This window comes from Chionomys nivalis, chromosome 25, assembly GCF_950005125.1.
Source record: "Chionomys nivalis chromosome 25, mChiNiv1.1, whole genome shotgun sequence".
Lineage (NCBI taxonomy): Eukaryota > Metazoa > Chordata > Mammalia > Rodentia > Cricetidae > Chionomys > Chionomys nivalis.
This window is the reverse complement of record NC_080110.1, coordinates 10,461,030-10,481,684: the sequence shown is the minus strand read 5'-3', so window position 1 is coordinate 10,481,684 and position 20,655 is coordinate 10,461,030. Positions and strand designations below refer to the sequence as shown.

General features: G+C 44.5%; 1 protein-coding gene across 7 annotated transcripts in view; it reads left to right on the top strand.

Annotated features, from left to right (window-relative positions):
• The window catches only part of Socs2 (suppressor of cytokine signaling 2), a 229,332-nt gene that overhangs the window by 66,251 nt on the left and 142,426 nt on the right, over nt 1-20,655 (top strand). The window contains exon 4 of one of the 7 annotated variants that reach the window (XM_057757955.1): nt 5,425-5,445. The exons of 5 other annotated variants lie outside the window; for them this stretch is intronic. In XM_057757955.1, coding sequence (XP_057613938.1) covers nt 5,425-5,430 — 6 coding nt within the window. In that variant the 3' untranslated portion in view covers nt 5,431-5,445. Of the gene's footprint in view, nt 1-5,424; nt 5,446-5,517; nt 5,538-20,655 lie in introns of those variants that run through there. One more of the 7 variants, XM_057757954.1, reaches the window with a different exon arrangement.

The following is a 20,655-nucleotide window of genomic DNA, read 5'->3' as shown; positions in this document are numbered from 1 at the left end:
CCCCACCCCTTTCTTTTTGAGGCTAGGTTTTGCATAGCTAAGATAACCTGCAACTCTGAGTAGTCAAGGATGTCCTTGAATTCCTGATCAACCTGCCTCCCATTCCCAGATCCTGAGATTACAGGTACGTACCACCATCCTGGCTTTTTGTTGACGTTTTGAGGCAGGATCTCATATAGCTCAGGCTAGCCTCAAACTTCCTATGTAGCCCAGGCTGGCCTGGAGATTCTGGTCCTACTTTCTACTCTCAAACCCTGGGATGATAGGAGTTGAGTCACCGGGCCTGGCTCAGATTTTCTTAATCCCAACCACAACAGATGAAATGTCTGGTGTGCTTGGATGTTCCTTTGTTCTCTCCCTTCCCTCCCTTCCCCTCCCCTCTGATCCCTTCTCTTCTCTTTCCCTCTTGCCCTCCCTTTCTCTACCTCCCTCCCCTCCCCTCCCCTCCTGTCCCTTCTCTTCTCTTCCTTTCTTGCCCTCCCCTCCTCTTCCTCCCTTCCCTTCCCTCCGCTCCCCTCTCTTACCCTCCCCCTCTCTTTCATGGAGTTCATTGTAAGAACTGGTGACTTCACACTGTCATTCTCTCTTCCTCCAATTCGCAAGCAGTCAAATAAAACCACACGCGTTAGGGGTCAGGACGTTAATCTTCTTCCTCACAAAATCTACTGAATACAATAAAGTGGACAGAGAGTCCAGTTTGGGGATCCAGAAGATTTCGTTCCAGCCATGGCTTCACTTGCTGCTGGTTGACTTGGGCAAAATGGGAATGAAAATAGTGAGATCAGCCTCATGGGACTGATGTAAAAATCAAGTGAGATTATCAATGATTGTTGCCAAAATGAGTTTTTATCACTTCCTAGCATTTTTTTTCTTTCTTTCTTTCTTTCTTTCTTTCTTTCTTTCTTTCTTTCTTTCTTTTCTTTTCTTTTCTTTTCTTTTCTTTTTTTCTGGGGGGGGTGTACATACTAGAAATGTCCATGAGATAGCAAAGACACTGGATTGAAGTAATCAAGTTTCAAGACGTTCTTTCCCTACAAACAACATATCCTTCTAGAGTTTACTATCTGATTCCGGCTCATGTAGGCACACAGTGAAGGTAAGATTTCCTAGCCTGATGTCAGATGCTATACCCATAAAGAACACTGCTGTTGAGACCTGAACTGAACAAGGGCAGCAATGGATAAGCTAAGGTGGACAGGGAAATGCCTGTAGCCTCAACCTCAGTTGTCTTTAGCCTTGACCCTGTACAAAGAGCTACAGACAACTTCCGAACGCTGAGAGCTGGAGAAATAGCCTTACCTAGGGAAGAGCACACAACTGGTTATCCAGTACCAAATGGTCAACCCTGAAAGCATCACACAAATAAATGTACATGAGAGGGAGGAATATGGGTATATGGGAGGGCTTGGAGGGAGAAAAAAGAATGGATAAATGATAGAATTATCTTATAATCTCAAAAACTAAAGGAAATACTTTAAAATATTTCCTAGTCTTTTATTTTGGTTTTTAGATTATGCGTATGTTTGTGTGTCTGTACATGCCCGTGAGTGCAGGTGCCCACGGAGGCTGGGGTATTGTATCTCCCTAGAGTTCCAGGTGGTTGGGAGCCGTCTGCTGTGAGTGCTGGGAATCGAACTCAGGTCCTCTGCAAGAACAGTCTTAACTGCTGAGCTGCCTCACCATTTTTGCATCGATAAAGAGCTATGTGACTGAAGTTTGGTGAATGGATTGTGGAAGCAGGTAGTGTATGTCTCTTATGGGTCTGGTTAGGTTAGTACCCCAAACCTACTGAGCATCATAGTTTGGCAACATAACAGTGGAGTACAAGTGACTTACCCCTGTGATAGCATGTTTCAGTGTCACCAAGAGCTCCTGAGATGCTTTCATTCCCAAATTGTTTGCCAAGGAAAAGAGCAAACTTTGAAGAAAAAAAGTTCCACTGATTGTGTCCCTTTGATACCACTATGGAGTTGAACCGCCATGATCCGGCAAGAATCTCTGTGGGAAGTCTATGTGCTCTTTCCTTGTTTGGATGGTGGGAACAGGAAAAACCAGACAACAACCACAGGCTGGAGTTGCAATGTATGGCAAACAACCTAGAAGCCCAGATTCTACCCCCAAAGTGTAGGTCTTTGTGCGCATGCTCCCCTTTCTGCCTGAAGTGGCACCCACCCCTCAACAGTGTGTTGATCCTGGTTGATTTCAGGACTCAGCTCCAACACGCCTTCTAGGAACGGTCCACTCACCTCAGGGTTAGATCTTTGTGCTACCTTCTATACATGCTTCCTTAGAAAAGTGACATATCTTTCTTTAACTGCAAACATAATACATGTTCATAACGGTTCCTAAGGTTTGGATATGGTATGAGTGTATCCCCAAGAGTATGTAGGCTGGGGGCTTGCTCCCCAGAATGGTATTGAGAAGAGGTGATGGATCCTTTAAGAGGGAGCCCCACCCCCCCGCCTTCCTTTGGCTTTCTGTCTTGCCATGTGATCTCTCTGTCCTTCTGCCACCACTGTGATGGCATCTGCCATGAGCTCCTCACCAGGAATCAGTTGGTTCTGGTGTCATACCCTTGAACTTCCAGAACCGTAAGCTAAATGAGCCCTTTTACTTGAAACTTATTTGGCCCCAAACAAAAAAAGTATTTTGTTATAGTAAATGCTAATACATTGCTATAAACTTTGGAGTGTTCAAATATTCAAAAAAAAAAAAAACCCACAATCTTCCATTATCTCATCATCTAAGGGGAAACATATGTTTTCACATGTACAACTTAGTTTCCCTTCGATTTTTGTACGTGCTTTTCCCTTTTAATTATATGTCATGAAGGATTTTCTGTTTACCCATAGGACATTGTAAAATTAACTATGCAATAGCTTGTAGATGTCCCATAATTAAGCATACCTAGAATTAAGCCTTCTTGTTATGATTGTTTTACTATAATGAAATTTCCATTTTAGTAAATGATTCTGAGATGAACAGCCTTGAATGTAAATCTTTGCCTACTTCTCTGATATTTAAGTTTGGAAGATTCTCTTATTTTATTGAAGCCATGAGTATGACTGTGGGTTCGTGTATGAGTGCAGTGCCCTCAGAGGCCAGAGGCATCAGATCTCCTTGGAGCTAGAGTTGTGGACATCTATGAGCTGGGTGCTGAAAACCAAACTCAGATCCTCTGCAAAAGGGGCACATGCCCCTACTTTCTGAATCATCTCCCCAGCTCTTTTACTTCTTGAAGATAAACTCCTATGAGTAAAACTTCGGAGTCAAGGGATGGGCAAACGGATCCAAAGGTGAGGAAGGAGAAATGGAAAACCTTCCTAGGCCTGCCCTTTCCCTAGTGGTTCTCTCCTAACACCTCCTGCACAAAATTATAGCATGTGCGTTTATAAAGTCCAGGTTGTGGCAAAAGGGGAAGACTATACACTCGTATTACGACTCACAGATAAAACTCCTTCCTTTATTTAATTGAAAAAAATATTTTCATACACTATAAATTAATTATGCTTTTCCTCTACCCCAGTTTCTCCCATGAAACGCTTTTCTAATTTAGGGGGGTGAGCTGCTGAAATAGTTCAGTGGAGAAAGGCGCTTGCCAGCAAGCTTGATGACCTAAGTTCGATTCCAGTACCCACATGTGTACCAGGATTTTTCTTCTGGGCCACCAACCAGCTCCTGAATTGTGACTTCTTATTATAACTTATAAATGCTTGGATTAGCTTAGGCTTATTTCTGGCTAGTTCTTTTACCTTAAATTAACCTGTTTCTCTTTATCTTTTTGTTTTGTTTCATTTTTGTTTTTTTGAGACAGGGTTTCTCTGTAGCTTTGGGGCCTGTCCTGGAACTAGCTTTTGTAGACCAGGCTGGCCTTGAACTCAGAGATCTGCCTGCCTCTGCCTCCCGAGTACTGGGATTAAAGGCATGCACCACCACCTCCTGGCTTTTATCTATCTTTTGCCTTAAGGCTTTTTATATTTTCTTTCTGTGTATTTTACTTTCACTGTTTTTCCTGGTTAGCTGGCTGGCAGCTGCCTGTCTTCTTGCCTCTGGTGTGCCCCTCTTTTTCTCCCTTGTTCTCTTCTCCTCTCTCTTGCCTAGATTTCTCCTCCTGTTATTTTCCCTGCCTGCCATTCCCATCTCTCTCTCCTCTGCCTTGCTATTGGACATTCAACTTTTTATTAGACCAGTCAGGTACCTTAAGCAGGCAAGGTGAAACAACAGCACATCTTTTCCTAATTAAACAAAGGCAGCAGAAACAAATGTAACCCATCCTTGTAACCCATCCTTACACCGTTAGCAAAGGCAGCAGAAACAAATGTAACCCATCCTTACACAGTTAACAAAGGCAGCAGAAACAAATGTAAGACATCTTTACATCATTAAGAAAATATTCTACAACACATGGAGGAAGGACAGACTAACTCCTAAAAGTTGTCCTCTGACCTCCCTCATGTGCTGTGGTGCTCACATGCCCCTCCCCTACATAAATGTAATTAAACATTTAACTTGTTAGGAGACAAATACTTCCTCAGGCACTTTCGTTTATAGTTCTGTGACTACTAGTGGGTATAACATTTCTTCCCCAAATCTCCATTGGTCATCATGTTTCTTGTATGATTTGCTGTTATGACTCACATATAATGCATCAGTGTCTTTTGAAATCCTGTAAAAGCTCAAACCGCATCAGCCAGACAGCACAAAGGAGAGACCCTTCACACAAATGGATGTCTATGTTTCTGCATGAACAGGCATAGTTGAGAGTGTGTTTTCTAGTAATAAGGATACATGGAAGTGTGGCTCCAAATGCAGTTGGCCTCTAGGGACTAAAAGGTCCTGGGAGAACTGGCAAGGTGGCCCGGAAACAGAAATCGAGGCTTTCTAAGGCAAGCCATGAAGTCATGCCCAAACCTAGCCTTCTTCTCTGCGCTTCAGAGAGTTGTCCATTGGCCAGTGTTTAAATCACCTTTGGCACAGCCTTTATAATGTCATCCTTTTTAGAACCACAGAGGAAAAATAAAATCCATCCCTGTGTGAAACCACTACCCAGACGGTAATTAGAGAATGGCTCACCTGGACGGCGATGTTTGTTAATAAGCCTTTCTATCATTATCGCCCAGTTTTTACCAAGTGTGAGCCTCAGTTAGGAGGAGCTGCCATGGTCTCCTAAGAATGAAATTATAGAATGTTGAAGAACAAGGCCAGAAATGTCAGTTCATTGCCAGAGAGCTAATGCGGTGAGTCACTGGCTGGAATCTAGCATTTTATTGGACCTCAGAAAAGCTTCTCAAATTTGCTTTGTGAGGCTTAGGAATTCATCTCACAAACCCAAGAGCTTCAAGCTCTGACCAAAGAAAGCGGACGGAATTTTATTTCATGATAAAAGTGTTTGCAACTTTTTTGTTTGTTTGGTTTTTGCCTTAGGGATGAAAACTCAGAACAGTCTTCCACGAAGCCTGGGATAAATGAACGTGCTGTCCCTTTGTATCTGACTGATGATCTTCATCAGCACAGACACAAATCAGTATCACATTCAGGTAATAAATAATTACGTGCTCCTTGCACTGTCAATAACTAATTACTTGACTGTGTTAACAGAACCAGCCTTCAGGTGCAGGGCTATTTAGATCCGGGAGAACTGATGGGGTGTGATTACATTGACCTTTACGATAATTTATCCAAGTCAAACTCTTCACAGCCCGTGCTTGTGAATGGGGAGCTCAACAAGCCCCACCCCTTTCCTTTAACCTTGGGAAGTGGATACATCAATACCAACCCCGCTCCAGGTGCGCGTGCCAATAATTAAAACCTTGGCATGGCTCTGCATGAAAGATATGTAAACTGTTCCAGGCCGGGGCTGTGAATTGATTACCGCCTTCCCTAATCAATTGCAGACATCCTTAATCCTATGTCATCCTGACAGCAGAGCTGTCAATGGCAACCTGATGAGAGTCACAAGGTGCGTAGGGCTGAAAGTCGTTCATCTCCCGGGCATGCATGTGGACGAAGAGATCCTAGAAATACATTGATAAAGGAACCATCGGATTTTGTACCCCCACACACCTTCACATAGACCACACACAAATATTACTCCCCTCCCACACACATGCCCACTCCTGCACATACACACGAGCATAAACTCATGAAAAAAAAGAGAAAAAGAATGGCAAAAGACAAAGTAAACAAAGCTATGAGCTGCTGTCTCATGATAATTAGTTTACAGCCATGGATGGGCGCTTTGGATAGCACACATTACATTTCAGGTAAGATTATTTATTTATTTATTTATTTATTTATTTAATTGAAAAAATTTCCGCCTCCTCCCTGCCTCCCATTTCCCTCCCCCTCCTCCCCACTCCTCTTCCCCTCCTCCCCACTCCTCTCCCCCTCCCCCCCACTCCATTCTCCCTTCCTCTCCAGTCTGAAGGGCAGTCAGGGTTCCCTGCCCTGTGGGAAGTCCAAGAAGGTCCTCCCCACTCCATCCAGGTCTAGGAAGGTGAGCATCCAAACAGACTAGGCTCCCACAAAGCCAGTTCACGCAGTAGGATCAAAACCCCGTGCCATTGTCCGCCAAGTTCAGAGAGTCCGGTTTTATCCCATGCTTATTCAGTCCCAGTCCAGCTGGCCTTGGTGAGCTCCTGTTAGATCAGCCCCACCATCTCAGTGGGTGGGTGCACCCCTCGCGGTCCTGACTTCCTTGCTCATGTTCTCCCTCCTTCTGCTCCTCATTTGGACCTTGGGAGCTCAGTCCGGTGCTCCAATGTGGGTCTCTGTCTCTATCTCCATCCATCGCCAGATGAAGGTTCTGTGGTGATATGCAAGATATTCATCAGTATGGCTATAGAATAGGGCCATTTCAGGTTCCCAGCAGGTAAGATTCTATTAAATAGATTCCACTGAATGATTCTTCATTGTACTGAACAAAGAATTTTTGTTCCTGTACAGCCTAGAGCTGCTTCTGTTGCTTAGCAATGGGCTCTACCATACCATCACAGGTTTGGGGTTTTCCCTTCCAAGGCACAGCACACCCCAGGTATTTCCAGACCACTGTACTCCCATGATAAAGAACCCATAATCATTCTGCATTTCATCTAACAAATCAAAACTCCTCAAGGCCACACACTTTCTTTTGAGGTTGCTACAAATTCGCTGTCCTCTTTTTTTTTTCAAAGTGGAAACTGTATCCTCACTCAGTGAAGTAACTTGGAGACAGACTGTCCTTTGTGACCAAGAATAGTCTGTCGGCTAATATAGGTACAGAGTTGGGGGCTAGGCATCTTTGTGAAGATGCAAGAGGCATCTCACACAGGGTCTTTGAACACGCTTTATATGCTGTAAAGTCACAACCATAAGGTACGGTGTCTCCTTTGTGAACTCTGTGATGCTTAGGAAAGATTAACTTGGGGAGAAAAAGCAAACTGTATGGGACAGTATGCTATTAGCTGCTAGATGACAAAGCATTCAAGGAAAGGCCCTTTAAGGCTCCTAAGAAAAAGAGCCCGTGTTAATCATGTGCCTCTCGTGCAGTAGGCACTTCAAATGGACAGTCTCTTCCAGTAGTCGTAAGAGGACCTCCAAGCCACCACCGCCATCCCTCTTCATTTTCAGGAGAGGACAGGAAGTCATAAAGATTAATTGGCTCACTTGTAAACAAACCCAGGACTGGGCAAAACGGAGAGCCCTGGTGAGTGAAGCCAGATGAAGGTCCTCCCGCTGCGCCGCCCCTTCCCACAGCTCTCATTCCATTATTCATAAGCGCAGGGCTGAATTCCAGGCCGTGTGGTCCTCAGAGGACACAGCTCAGCTTCAGTTCAGGCTTCGGGACCTTTGTGAATACCCGTCCATTGGGCCAACAGGAAGTCCCCTGGGACACAGGTAAAGGAAGAAGGATTTCTTTTGATACGGTCTTTGAACAAAGAGGCCTGTGGAATGGTACGGGATTTATATAGACATAGTCTGACCCACAAAAGCACAACTCCTATTTTGACAGCAGCCGAATCTCTTCCAACGTCCTGATTCGCACTGGTTCACATTTCTGGCCCAGCTATCTTTCTCCTTGATTGCCTTCAGAACACTCTGGCCTCTTCTGAGGAAACCTTTCCTTGAATTTTATCTCCTACCCTGCTGTAAAGACTTTCCAAGTAACAGGGCGCTTATCACCCTAGACACCCTGACACAATGCCCCAAGGTCCAGTATCACTTAGGAAAACAGAAGATAAGTTGTTTTCTTCAACTGAGAAGAAGATAAGACTTGGGTGGGGAAGGGTCCTTCACAGCTCCAGGCTGGGCTTAGGGAGTGCTCTGCCTGCCTTCTTTTATGAGCTGGGTTGTAAGGGAGACCCAGAAAGGGCTCCTGTATTTCTCAGGCAAATACAGTTGATTATCTTCATGGGCCCTGGAGACGGGAAGGACAGAACTCCATCATGGCCATGCCCACACCATTTCTAAGGAGTATTTGTATAATGCATGTGTGTATCAAGAAGTGAAATGATTGTTTTAGGTGTGCATTTGTGGTGTGTGTGTGTGTGTATGCGTGTGTGTCTGTGTGTATATGTGTGTACCTTGTGTAGATCATACCATAAAGTCAGGTGTTAGTCTTCAAGTTCTACCTTGTTTGAGACAGGGTCTCTTGTTTTTCTGTTTTATCAGGCCAATTGGCCATGGGCTTCCAGAGAATCTCCGGTGCGCTGGGATTACTAGTGCTCACTTTGGTTTTGGGGATTCAAACTTGGATTCTCGCACTTGTACGGCAAGTGTTCTTACCGACTGAGTGCTCCACCTAGCCCCTGCTAGGTTTAGTTTTGTATAACATTGCCACTGTCACGAGAACCTGCCATACACACAAATACAAACCACAAGACACTAACTGTAATTTCTGTGATTGCATGTGCCATTGAAATGTTTTGATATTGGTTTTTCTTTTTATTTATTCTTTTCTCATACAATACATCCCAATTGCAGCCTACCCTGCCTCTACTCCTCCCAGCACCCTCCTCCCCTCTCCCCCAGATCCACTGATCCTCTTTTTTTTTTTTTTTTTTTTTCTTCAAGACAGGGTTTCTCTGTGGCTTTGGAGCCTGTCCTGGAACTAGCTCTGTAGACCAGGCTGGTCTCGAACTCACAGAGATCTGCCTGCCTCTGCCTCCCGAGTGCTGGGATTAAAGGCGTGCGCCACCATCACCCGGCTTCCACTGATCCTCTTGTTCCAGTCAGAAAAGAGCAGGCCTCCCAAGGATATCACACAGTTAACAAGTTACAAAAAAGACCAGGCACAAACTCTCATATGGATGAGGCAACACAATAGGACAAAAAGGGTGCCAAAAGCAGACAAGAGTCAGAGACACCCCCACACTCTGCACTGTTAGGAATCCCACAGACACCCCAAGCTAAATAGCTACAATATGTCTGTAGAGGACTTGCTCAGACCCATACAGGCTCTGGGATTGCCACTTCAGCCTGCGAGCCCTTATGAGCCCTGCTTAGTTGATTCTGTGGGCCCCGTTCTCCTGGTGTCCTCAACCCCTCTGGCTCCTACCGTCCTTCCTCACTCTCTTTTCTACAGGGTTCCACAGGGTTCCACAGGCTCTGGCTAATGTTTGGGTGAGGGTCTCTGCATCCGCTCCCGTTTGCTGCTGGAAGAAGCCTTTCTGATGACATTGGGCTAGGCACTGATCTGGAGTTCTGGCAGTTGGCTAGGCCTCTGGTCGAGCAGGGGGCTTCCGTCTGAGTTGTGGGTACGGTTTATATTGGTATTTATGAAACACTACCACAGAATGTGAAGAAGAATGGTAAGATTTATGCTAGTAATTTTCTTTTGAAGTGCTTGGGATTGAACCCTGGGCCACCATGCTTGCTGAATATGCACTCTACCACGGGGCTACAACTTCAGCATAATTTAAAGAGAACGGCTTCCTATTTTAACATGTTTGCTTATGCTTTTTCTTCTTGTTTTTTTTTTTTTTAAATAAAAGGACTGAGGGAATAAAAAGAAATGAAGAAGGAAGGTCCTGAGGGCTCCTAACTAGGGTGGAGGAGAAAGTTTATTGTAGATAAAGGGGAAACATAGCCAGAGACACCTGGGAGAGGTCAGAGTGAATGTGACCCCCAGCCAGGCCCTGTGAGGAGAGGGAAAGGGAGGTGGTGGTGATTGTGGTGGTGGTGGGGAGTCAGAAAAGTAAAGGCTGGTGTCACGGTTAGGGCTTCTATTGTTATGAAGAGACGCCATGGCCAAGACAATTCCTATAAAAAAGTATTTGATTGAGATGGCAGCTTACAGTCCAGAGGTTCAGTCCATTATCATGGAGAGGAGAAGGCAGAGTTGGCTCTGGACAAGGAGCGGCTACGTGGAAGCCGCTGACTCACTGAGCGTGGCTTAAGCATCTCTGAGCCCTCAAAGCCCGCCTCCACGGTGACGTGCTTCCTGCAAGAAGACCACGCCCACTCCAACAAGGCCACACCTCCCATTAGTGCCACTCCCTTTGGGGCCATTTTCTTTCAAACCACCACAGGTAGACAAAAGAGGCTGGGAAACCAAAATGACTGGATTATATAGGGCAGGGCTTCTGCGGGAAGGGCCGCCCAGTTCCTGTGCTGGAGGAGTTTAGGGGAGCGTGCCCAGGTAGGGACTGAGGGATGCTGGGAGAACCTGGCAGCCAGGTCTGCTTTGAAATGTTAAATAGGCACCTCAGCCTTTTGACCCAGGTTCGACACCTATCAAAGACCTCTATTTCACTTTGCCGTGCCCACCCACCTCACCCCGCGAGTAATTTAAGTGCCGCCTTCTAGCTTTTCCGTCTGCTGTGCTTAAGAGAAATTGTCAGTGAGCCATGAGGTGGTTGTCTGGACGGTTCTGTCGTGCTAGGTTGACTGGGATGTGGGATGCTTAGGTAGCTAAAGTGAGGGTGGTTCTGGAAGAGATTAGCATTTGAAATCTGTAGACTGACTACGGAAGAAAGCCTCCAGCCACAGGGTGGGTACCGTTCAGCCCCGGAGAACAGGACCCAAGAAAAAGATGGCGGGGAGCGAATTCTTCCTAGCTGGAGCATCCTTTTTTTTTTTTTTTTTTTTTTTTTTTTCCTGCCTGCAGATAGCAAAGCTGCTGGTTTGCAGGCCTTCAGGCTACACTGGGAGTGCCAGCACCTCATGTTTTGTCCTTGTCGCTTAAAAACTATCTAATCTGCTTTAGCTGTAGAATGAACTGAGAGCAGAATATCTCTTCTGGTAGTTGCGAGGACTGAGGGTGTTAATGGCTGTCAAGTAAGAAGACTTCACTAGACGTTAGCCATATAAGGATCTGTCTTTGTTAGGGTTGCCCCCAACTAACTCGTATAGCATAATTAATCTGCTTCTATTAATCTGTGTTCTACCATGTTGTAGCTATTTTACCTCTTTTCTGTTTCTGTACACTGAACTTTTTCTAAGTCTCCTGGCATTGCCTGTACACCTATATCCATCTTCCCAGTTTCTCTTTCGCTGTCCAAAAGTCCCACCCATACACACCTCCTGCCTAGCTATTGGCTATTCTGCTTTTTATCACAGCAAACGCAGCAAAACATCCTCCCACACTGTACAGATAGCCCGCAGCAGGGAAGCAGAAATAAGAGACAGACACAGACGCAACCACTGTGTGAGACACAGAACAAACAGACAGGGAAGCCTTGCTGACACCAGTGCCCGTGGGAATCCTGCTTGAGCTGCTAAGCCACTTTGAACTGGTGACCAAATCTGCAGTTGTGAGTTGGTCAACCGAGAGCAACAGCAAGTACAACTTCAAGGTCACCTTCACTTCCTTCCTGCTGGAGCTGGATCCCTGTGCGAGTTCTGTGTGCTTGATTCCAGACGACATGAAGAAGGAGGCACCGGATATAACATTTATCCAGCCAGCACTCACTGGGCCTTGCCGCATGGTTGGTGTTATCAATAACTGTTCATAATAAACAATGGCATTTTACCCAGTGTCGAATCAGAGAGGCTCCTCCCTCCACTATCTTCTCTCCGTCCTTCCTCCCACCCTCCCTTCTTCCTTTACTTTCTTCTTTTTTTCCTTCTGTCTTTAATCCTTCTGTAGTAAGTCTTTTTCTGTACTGCCAGGCAGCTCCCCAAAACTGACATGGAGACATCTTATTAATTATGAAAGCTTGGTCTATAGCTTAGGCTTGTTTCTAACTAGGTCTTATAACTTAAATTAACCCATTTATATATATATATATTTTTATACATTTTTAATTGATATTAATTGAGCTCTACATTTTTCTCTGCTTCCCTCCCTGCCTCTCCCTTCCCCCCACCAGCCCTCCCCCAAGGTCCCCATGCTCCCAATTTACTCAGGAGATCTTGTCTTTTTCTACTTTCTACTTCCCAAGTAGATTAGATCTATGTAAGTCTCTCTTAGTGTCCGCATTGTTGTCTAAATTCTCTGGGATTGTGGATTGTAGGCTGGTTTTCTTTGCTTTATGTTTAAAAATCATCTATGAGTGAGTACCTGTGATAATTGTCTTTCTGGGTCTAGGTTACCTCACTCAAAATCATGTTTTCTAGCTCCATCCATTTTCCTGCAAAATTCAAGCTGTCGTTATTTTTCTCTGCTGTGTAGTGCTCCATTGTGTAAATGTACCACATTTTCCTTGTCCATTCTTTGATCCCATTTATATTAATATATGTTTTCTCTTCCATCCTGCACCTCATGTTTCCTCTCCATGTCTCCTGACATCTCCCTTGTTGGGAGCCGCAGACCCCTGCTTGCCCCCTGAGCGCGAGACCTCACTTGCAGCTACTCTGAGCACGAGACCCTGATGTCAGGCTGATGAGTCTGCAGCTGAAAGATCCGGCGAGCTGGGCATGGCTAAGGATTCCTTTATAAGCTGCCCCTGAGCACAATAAAGTGGCATTTGGCATTCTTGTATTAAGGCTGACCCTTGACTACATCTCTCTCTCTCTGTCTTTGTGTCTGTGTTTGTCTGTATGTTTTTAAGTCTCAAGCTTAGTTCCTGGCTCACATACCTGTCCTGTCGTGGCAAGGGAGCTATAGGACCATCAGGATTTTGCAGAACTGTTTGGTTTTTACACTCCTTCATACCTAGATACCTCCTCCCCTTCCTTCCTCTCCCAGAATCCTAGCTATACCTCCTATCTAGCTATTGGTCATTCAGCTACACCAATCACAGCAATATACCATCACACGGTGTACAAATATCCCTCAACGCTCTTCCTCCTCCTCTTCTTCTTCCTCCTCACTTCCTCCACTTCCTCCTCCTCACCCCCTCCACTTCCTCCTCCTCCTCCTCTTCTACCTCCTTCCTTTTCTACCCCTTTGTATAACCAGACTTCTCTGTTACAGGATATTTGCACACTGTGAGGATGTATTGTTGTGACTGGTTTAAGAAAAAGCTGAGCCGGGCTGTGGTGGAGCATGCCTTTAATTCCAGCACTTGGGAGACAGAGACAGGCGGATATCTGTGAGTTTGAGGCTGTCCTACAGAGTGAGTGCCAGCACAGGCTCCAAAGCTACACAGAGAAACCCTGTCTCAAAAAACAAAAACAATAAAAAAAAAAAAAAAAGCTGAATGGCCAATAGAGAGGAACTGGAGGTTAGGCCATACTTCCAGGAGAGGTTAGGCAGAGAGAAACTCAGGGGAATGAATCTAGCGGTTCAGGGGATGCCAGCAAGACACTGGGCAAGTCAGACATACAAGATGGAGGAGATATAATATAAATTAATATAAATGGGTTAATTTAAGTCTTAAGAGCTAGTTGGGAACAAACCTAAGCTAAGGCCAAGCTTTCATAATTAATACATTTTCATGTCATTATTGGGGAGCTGGTGGTCCCAAAGTAAGTCCAACCCCACTTCTCTGGGACTCATGATGCAGCCCAGGTTGACCTAGAAGTCATGATCCTCCTGCTTCATCCCTCTGATGCCGGAGTGAGAGCAGCGTGCCTGTGTGTTATTCCTTGAAGTTTGTTTTTATATAAGAGAGAGAAACAACCAGTAGGAATGTGGCTCACTGGTGCCGGGCATATGGCTGAGGATGCGTCTGTGGCTGAGATGGGCTAGCGATGGCTACACATCCTTGACATTCCTCTCATTGAGAAGCGAGATCTGTTTCGTTTCTTCTTGGATCTGGGCTATGGCCGAAGAGCCTTGGAGAAAACAGGCAGCTTCTGCCTTTGTCCCTAGAAGCCTTGAACTTCTCTGGCAGGCAGCTGAGTAACCTGTTGTAGGGAGCAGGCAGAATGCCCGAGAAGACATGAAGGAGAAGAGCGTCCAGATGAACCTAGCCTTTTAGCTGACCCTGCCAACAAGCTAGTAAAGGACAGAACCAGACAAAGCCACCGGATGCTATCAAATAGGCTTGACAACAAAGACTTAACTAATTCCCTGCCCCAGCAAATGACAGTCTAGGAGGGGAGAGCAAATCCTCCTGAGATTTGCAAGGATAGGATGTTTCTGTTTATAGTTGTGCATTTTGTGTTCTGAGGTCATAGGGGAAAATCAATGAGGGTCATATTCTATAGCCCTTTCTGCCTTTTCTTTTTCTTTTCAAAAAGACTGAGCCATTGCTACTAGCGTGGGTGAAAGGTGAGGGCTTGTTTGGGTAGAGACAATAATATTTCAATCCATATCACACTTCTACCGAACTGGTGTTCCAAGCCTCCAAGCATTTATGGATCTGTTATCTAGGAGAAAAGAGACACCAGAAGCCTTTAGCACTTTTCTTTAATGGCTTGCCATTTTGCTTATTAAATAATCAGATTAAATTTTCGTTTTAGCATGAGTGTCAGCTCTTTGTTCGGAACTGTATACTCCCTGTCTAGCTATCACACGGGTTGGATGCAGGCCCACTTATCAGCACAAAGGAGAGGAAGGGAGCCCTCCTTTTCTGGGGTAAATGGCTATATTTGCTTGTTATTAAGATGTAGCTGAGCTTTTTGGTGGATTGTTATCAGAAAGAACAGTTTAGCATTAACTATGTTAAAACAAAAATCCTTGTATTTAGCAGACACTGTCTAGGCTTTCAATGGACCTTATGAAATGACGCAAGATAAAAACTTAGTTCATTTGACTACTTGGTATTTACTGATAGCTCATCCCGGCAGACCCATGGTGATTTTTAATTTTGCTTGGAGAGAAAATTTCAACAGGATTCATGGTGAAGTTCATTTGTGGTCATTGTGACCAGTTGGTAAGAGTAATGTCCAGGGACTTTTTTGGGCATGCAAATTCTTTGTGCATATTTATGATACTAAAGTCTATGGTTTTCAAATATATGGCAATACTTGAAACAGGTTTATACATTCATTGTTGTTCATTAGGAAAAACCTTACCACTGGGAGATATAACTCAGTGGTAGAGTGTTTCTCCAGCATGTGTAAGGTCCTAGGTTCAACCCCTGAGCAGCTAATATAAATGAATAATATCCGGCAACCACTGAGTTGAGTGTGCATTGGAAAATATAAAACATCTTAGCTCATTCCCCTGGGACCAGGGCAGCCTGCTTCTATTTTACTTTACTTGAACAAGAATCTAAAGTTTGGCTGCTAAATTATTTTCATAAAATAACTCAGTCTCATTTATGCCTGCTATTTGAATTTTATAGTTAGCGCCTCTGTTGCTGTGATAAAACTGACCAAAAATCACCTAGGGAGGAAAGAGTTTATGTTATTGTGTGATGGTTTACTCTTTTGGCTTTTTTGGGGGCACCAACCAACACCCAAATAAATCACACGGAGGCGTATTCTTCGTTATGAATGCCCAACCTTCGTTTGGCTTGTTTCTTGCCGGCTTTTCTTAAGTTAAATTATCCTGACTACCTTTTTCCTCTGGGCTTTTATCTTTTTTACTTCTACGTATCTTACTCTTACTCTGTGACTGACTGTGTGACTGGGTGGCTGGCCCCAAGCGTCCTCTCTCCTCCTTTTCTTGCTCTTCCTCTTCCAGTTTTCTCCTTCTGTTTATACTCTCTGTCTGCCAGCCCTGCTTATCCTTGCTCCTGCCTTGCTGTTGGCCATTCATCTTTTTATTAGACCATCAGGTATTTTAGAGAGGCACAGTAACACAGCTTCGCAGAGTTAAACAAATGCAGCATAAACGAAAGTCATAGACCTTAAAATAATATTCTCTGACAAGTTTATTTCGTCTTACCCTTCTAAACGGTAGTCCATCATTGGGCGTAGCCAAGGCAGAACCCTAAAGTCAGGGGCTGAAGCAGAGACCATGAAGGGGTGCTTCTTACCGCTCTGTTCTTCATGACTTACTCACTTTATTCTCATACAATGCAGAACCACCAGGTCAGGGGTCCTCCCACACAATCATGAATCAACCCTGTGCCCCACAGACACGCCACAGGCCAATCTGGTGGAGGCATTTCCTCGATCAAGGTTCCCTCTCCCTCTGTGACTGGTTTGTGTTAAATTGACAAAAAAGGAACCAGCACGTTGAAGCCCATACTTTCTCTCTAACCAGTGACACCTGATGTCAGCCCAGCAGATACTCAGCAGACAATGTAACTATTGAAATGTGCCATTCAGGGAACTTAAGGTTGGTTGTTACTTAGTACTTGAGAGGGTCTCAAGGGCATCTTCTTGCTGTTAGTCTCGCAGTCTTGCACTTAACTATATCACTGGAAAACCACTACCTGGGTTGCCTTCTCTTGAGCAATGTATCTGAAGACCAGAAATGTTGCTTGATGAATATTTCAGTACCTTATGCATAGCAGCATGGGAAAATCCCTTAATTTATCTGGTGTTTCATATCAAGACTCTCTGATAAATTCCTGCTTGAACCAGTTCCAGATTCTTCCATATCTCTGGCGTCTCCTGTCACTCTGCCCTTCTTTATCCCAGCATCCTTAGTTTGGTTGTCCCTCCTGCCTGACTCTCTGCCTGCCAGCTTTTAATTAACCCATGGGAGCAATGCATATTCAGAGTGTACAGAAGGATTATTCCACAGCACAAACGTGGTGGCATTTATCTGTAATCTCAGCTACTAGAGCTGGAGAATCACAGGTTCTAGGTCAGCCTAGGCAACGTTGTGAGCCTCTGTCTCAAAATAAACAGTAGGGCTGGAGAGATGGCTCAGCTGTTAAGGGCATTGCCTGCTCTTCCAAAGGTCCTGAGTTCAATTCCCGGCAACCACATGGTGGCTCACAACCATCTGTAATGAGGTCTGGTCCCCTCTTCTTACCTACAGGCATACACGCAAACAGAATATTGTATACATAATAAATAAATAAATATTTTAAAAAATAAAATAAACAGGGCGGTGGTGGCGCACGCCTTTAATCCCAGCACTTGGGAGGCAGAGGCAGGCGGATCTCTGTGAGTTCGAGACCAGCCTGGTCTACAAGAGCTAGTTCCAGGACAGGCTCCAAATCCACAGAGAAACCCTGTCTCGAAAAACCAAAAAATAAATAAATAAAAAAAATAAAATAAAATAAAATAAAATAAACAGTAGGGAAAACAGAAAGAAGGCTGGACATATGGGTCAGTGGTAGGGTGCTTTCCTAGTATATATGATGCCATAGTCTCAATCCCCAGTACCAGATACAGTAAAGTAAGCTAAAGGTTGAACTGTCTTCCCTTCTTCCACCTCTCCTCCCCCTCCTCCATCTCTCTCTCTCTCTCTCTCTCTCTTTTTTTTTTTGGTTTTTCGAGACAGGGTTTCTCTGTGGTTTTGGAGCCTGTCCTGGAACTAGCTCTTGTAGACCAGGCTGGTCTCGAACTCACAGAGATCTGCCTGCCTCTGCCTCCCGAGTGCTGGGATTAAATGCATGCGCCACCACCGCCCGGCTCCTCTATCTCTTTTTCTCACTTTATAATCTTCTCTGGCTTTGCTGTGTGCACCAAGTTGGCCTTGAACTCACAGAGGTCTGCACGCCTTTCTTGAGTGCTGGGATTAGAGAGGCCTGGGCCACTGTGCCCCGCTTACTTTACTTTGTTATTTTACTTTATTTGCAAACTCATGCGATGTTATCCTTCTGTTAAAATTTTGATTCTTATTGTATAATGGGAAAATACACACTTTTGTGCATTGGAATTTTCAGTTTCTTGTGACCTAAATCAAGATGTAGTTCTGTGATTATTTCATGTCTACTAAAAGAAGGAGTCTGTTTTTCTCTGTCCCTTTGTCACTTTATTTTCACATCTATGAAACTGGAAGAAACCAAACATCCAGCTTCTTTGACCTGTTATTTTTTTTTAATATTGCAAAAGTAACGATCGAATTGAAAGACATAAAAATACTCTTTCTCTCTTCAAACCCACAAGGAGTATATCTTGACATAAGTAAACATAAAAGGAGAGGAAATGAGGAAAAGGGAATATCTCTCCTCGAAAATCTGGGTAACAGGTGCTCAATCTTCTTAGGAGCACAATTCAAACTGACAGAGAGGGAGTGGCCAGGGTGTGGGGGAGCCACCTGCACTGATGATTCTGATGTGTGTTTCCTTAGAGGCCACTGACCTTGGGCATTAATATAAGTGAAGCTATAACGTGGTCCTGAGAAGAAGCACCGTGTGCTACCTCGGGTAATGGTCCTCCACTAGGTTGGTGGGTGGTGGTTCACTAGTCAGTTAGAGCCACTCGGGTTGCTTAGGAGGCAGTACAGAGAACGGTCCACAGTTGCACTGGAAAAGGAATTTGACGGTCATGGGCATCATCCTAGAGATCTAAGTCATATCCTTAACCGATACTCCTTCAATTTGTTTACCGTAAGGAGTCCAGCCTTCAACACCAGCCTTAATTCTTTTTTTTCTTTTTTTTTTTGGTTTTTCGAGACAGGGTTTCTCTGTGGCTTTGGAGCCTGTCCTGGAACTAGCTCTTGTAGACCAGGCTGGTCTCGAACTCACAGAGATTCGCCTGCCTCTGCCTCCCAAGCACCAGCCTTGATTCTTATGCTGTCCCTGCCCTCTTTTCTTCTCTTCTGAGAACTCTCATCTCACCGTTGGCTCCCCACCTCCTGGACAGGGTCATCAACTTACCATGCAGTCCCAATAAAATGTCAAGTATGTCTAGACACTGCAAGTCACCAAAAAGGTGTCTTAAACTTGAAAACAAACAAACCAACCATGTGAGCATTTATTGTGCTATTTCTTTTTCCTACCCGTGTGACAATTGTTGCAGTGTATTGCTGGAAAAAACCATGCCTCCTTTTCTCTCCAAGAAGGCAGGAATCCTCAGCCATTTGTAATCATGCAGAACCCCTTTACTTATTTGCGTGAAGGTAGCAATTATTGGTAACCCTTATCCACCTCCCTCCCTCCTACCCCAAGGACAACAGTTCCAGAGCTAAAGAGAACGAGGAGGCCTCTATGTAACTCAAGAACAGCAGGAGTAGGAGGTGGCAGTTGGGTGATTCACTGGTAATATTTTGACTTTTATTAGGACAACAGAGTCCATCACATGTGATTGTCTGGTGTATTAGAAAGAGCATGGAATGAGAGGGACTTGGTTAGAATTTAGGTTTTCCTCTGTATTGGCTGTGAGATTTTAGCTGACATAATTGACGTTCCTGAATCTACAGACTGAGAGTATTTGAAACATTAAAAGAATTCCTACCACTTATGTAAAAATACTGTCACTAAGATGGTGAGTGCCCATCTAAAGACACTGGAGCACATTAGCTCTGGCAACTGACACACAATCGGAAGGCTTTGAGGAGGAAGGGTTGTCACTGTTCGCTGATTGAAGTGTTAGTAAAGGATTCTTTTCCTATTCTCAATTTTTTTTTGGGGGGGGGGCAAGCCAGGTATTATGGAACACACTTTTAATCCCACACTTAGAAGGCAGAGGCCGGTGGATCTCTGTGAGTTCGAGGCCAGCCTGGTCTACAAATTGCAGGACAATCAGGAATGTTACACAGAGAAACCCTGTCTCGAAAAACAAAATAACATAAAACAAAATAAAAAAGAATTGGTGGCGAAGAAATGGCTCAGCTGTTAAGAGCACATACAGCTCTTGCAGAAGACCTCAGTTTGGGTCTAAGCACCCATATCTGGTAGATCAAACTTCCTGTAACTCCAGATCCAGGGGATCAAATGACCTCGTCTGGCCTTGTATAAAGATCTGTTTTCATGTATAAAACACACACACACACACACACTACAAAATAATAAAAGAATTAGCAGCTGGGCATTGGTGGCACATACCTTTAATCCCAGCACGCAGGAGGCAGAGGAGGCGGATCTCTGAGTTCGAAAGCAGCCTGGTTTACAAGAGCAAGTTCCAGGACAGACTGTTACACAGAGAAACCCTGTCTCAAAAAACAAAACAAAACAAAGCAGTTACATCCTTTTTGGTATATCATCCAATTAATTAAAAAATGAATTGCCGAGTTTATTAATCGCTTCATGTTATAAAAGTAATTTGTGCCTTTGTGCAAGTGTGTGTTTTTACTGGGCGTTGAACCCAGGGCTTAGTTGCTCGAGTAACTTTTGACCTGCCTGCTATGTGCAAGGCTCTCATGGAGGGTTTGTGTTAAGAGTCAACGATTCATTTACTTAGATAACCTCTTGGATCATTTAAAGTACTTTTTTTAAAAAAAAAAAAATCTGGGGGAGAGTGTCACTTTTACCCACAGCAAACATGGCGGAGAAGGCTTTAAACTGACCTCTTGGTCCCTCAACAAATATGGCTCCCACACTTCCTGCCCTTGCCCTC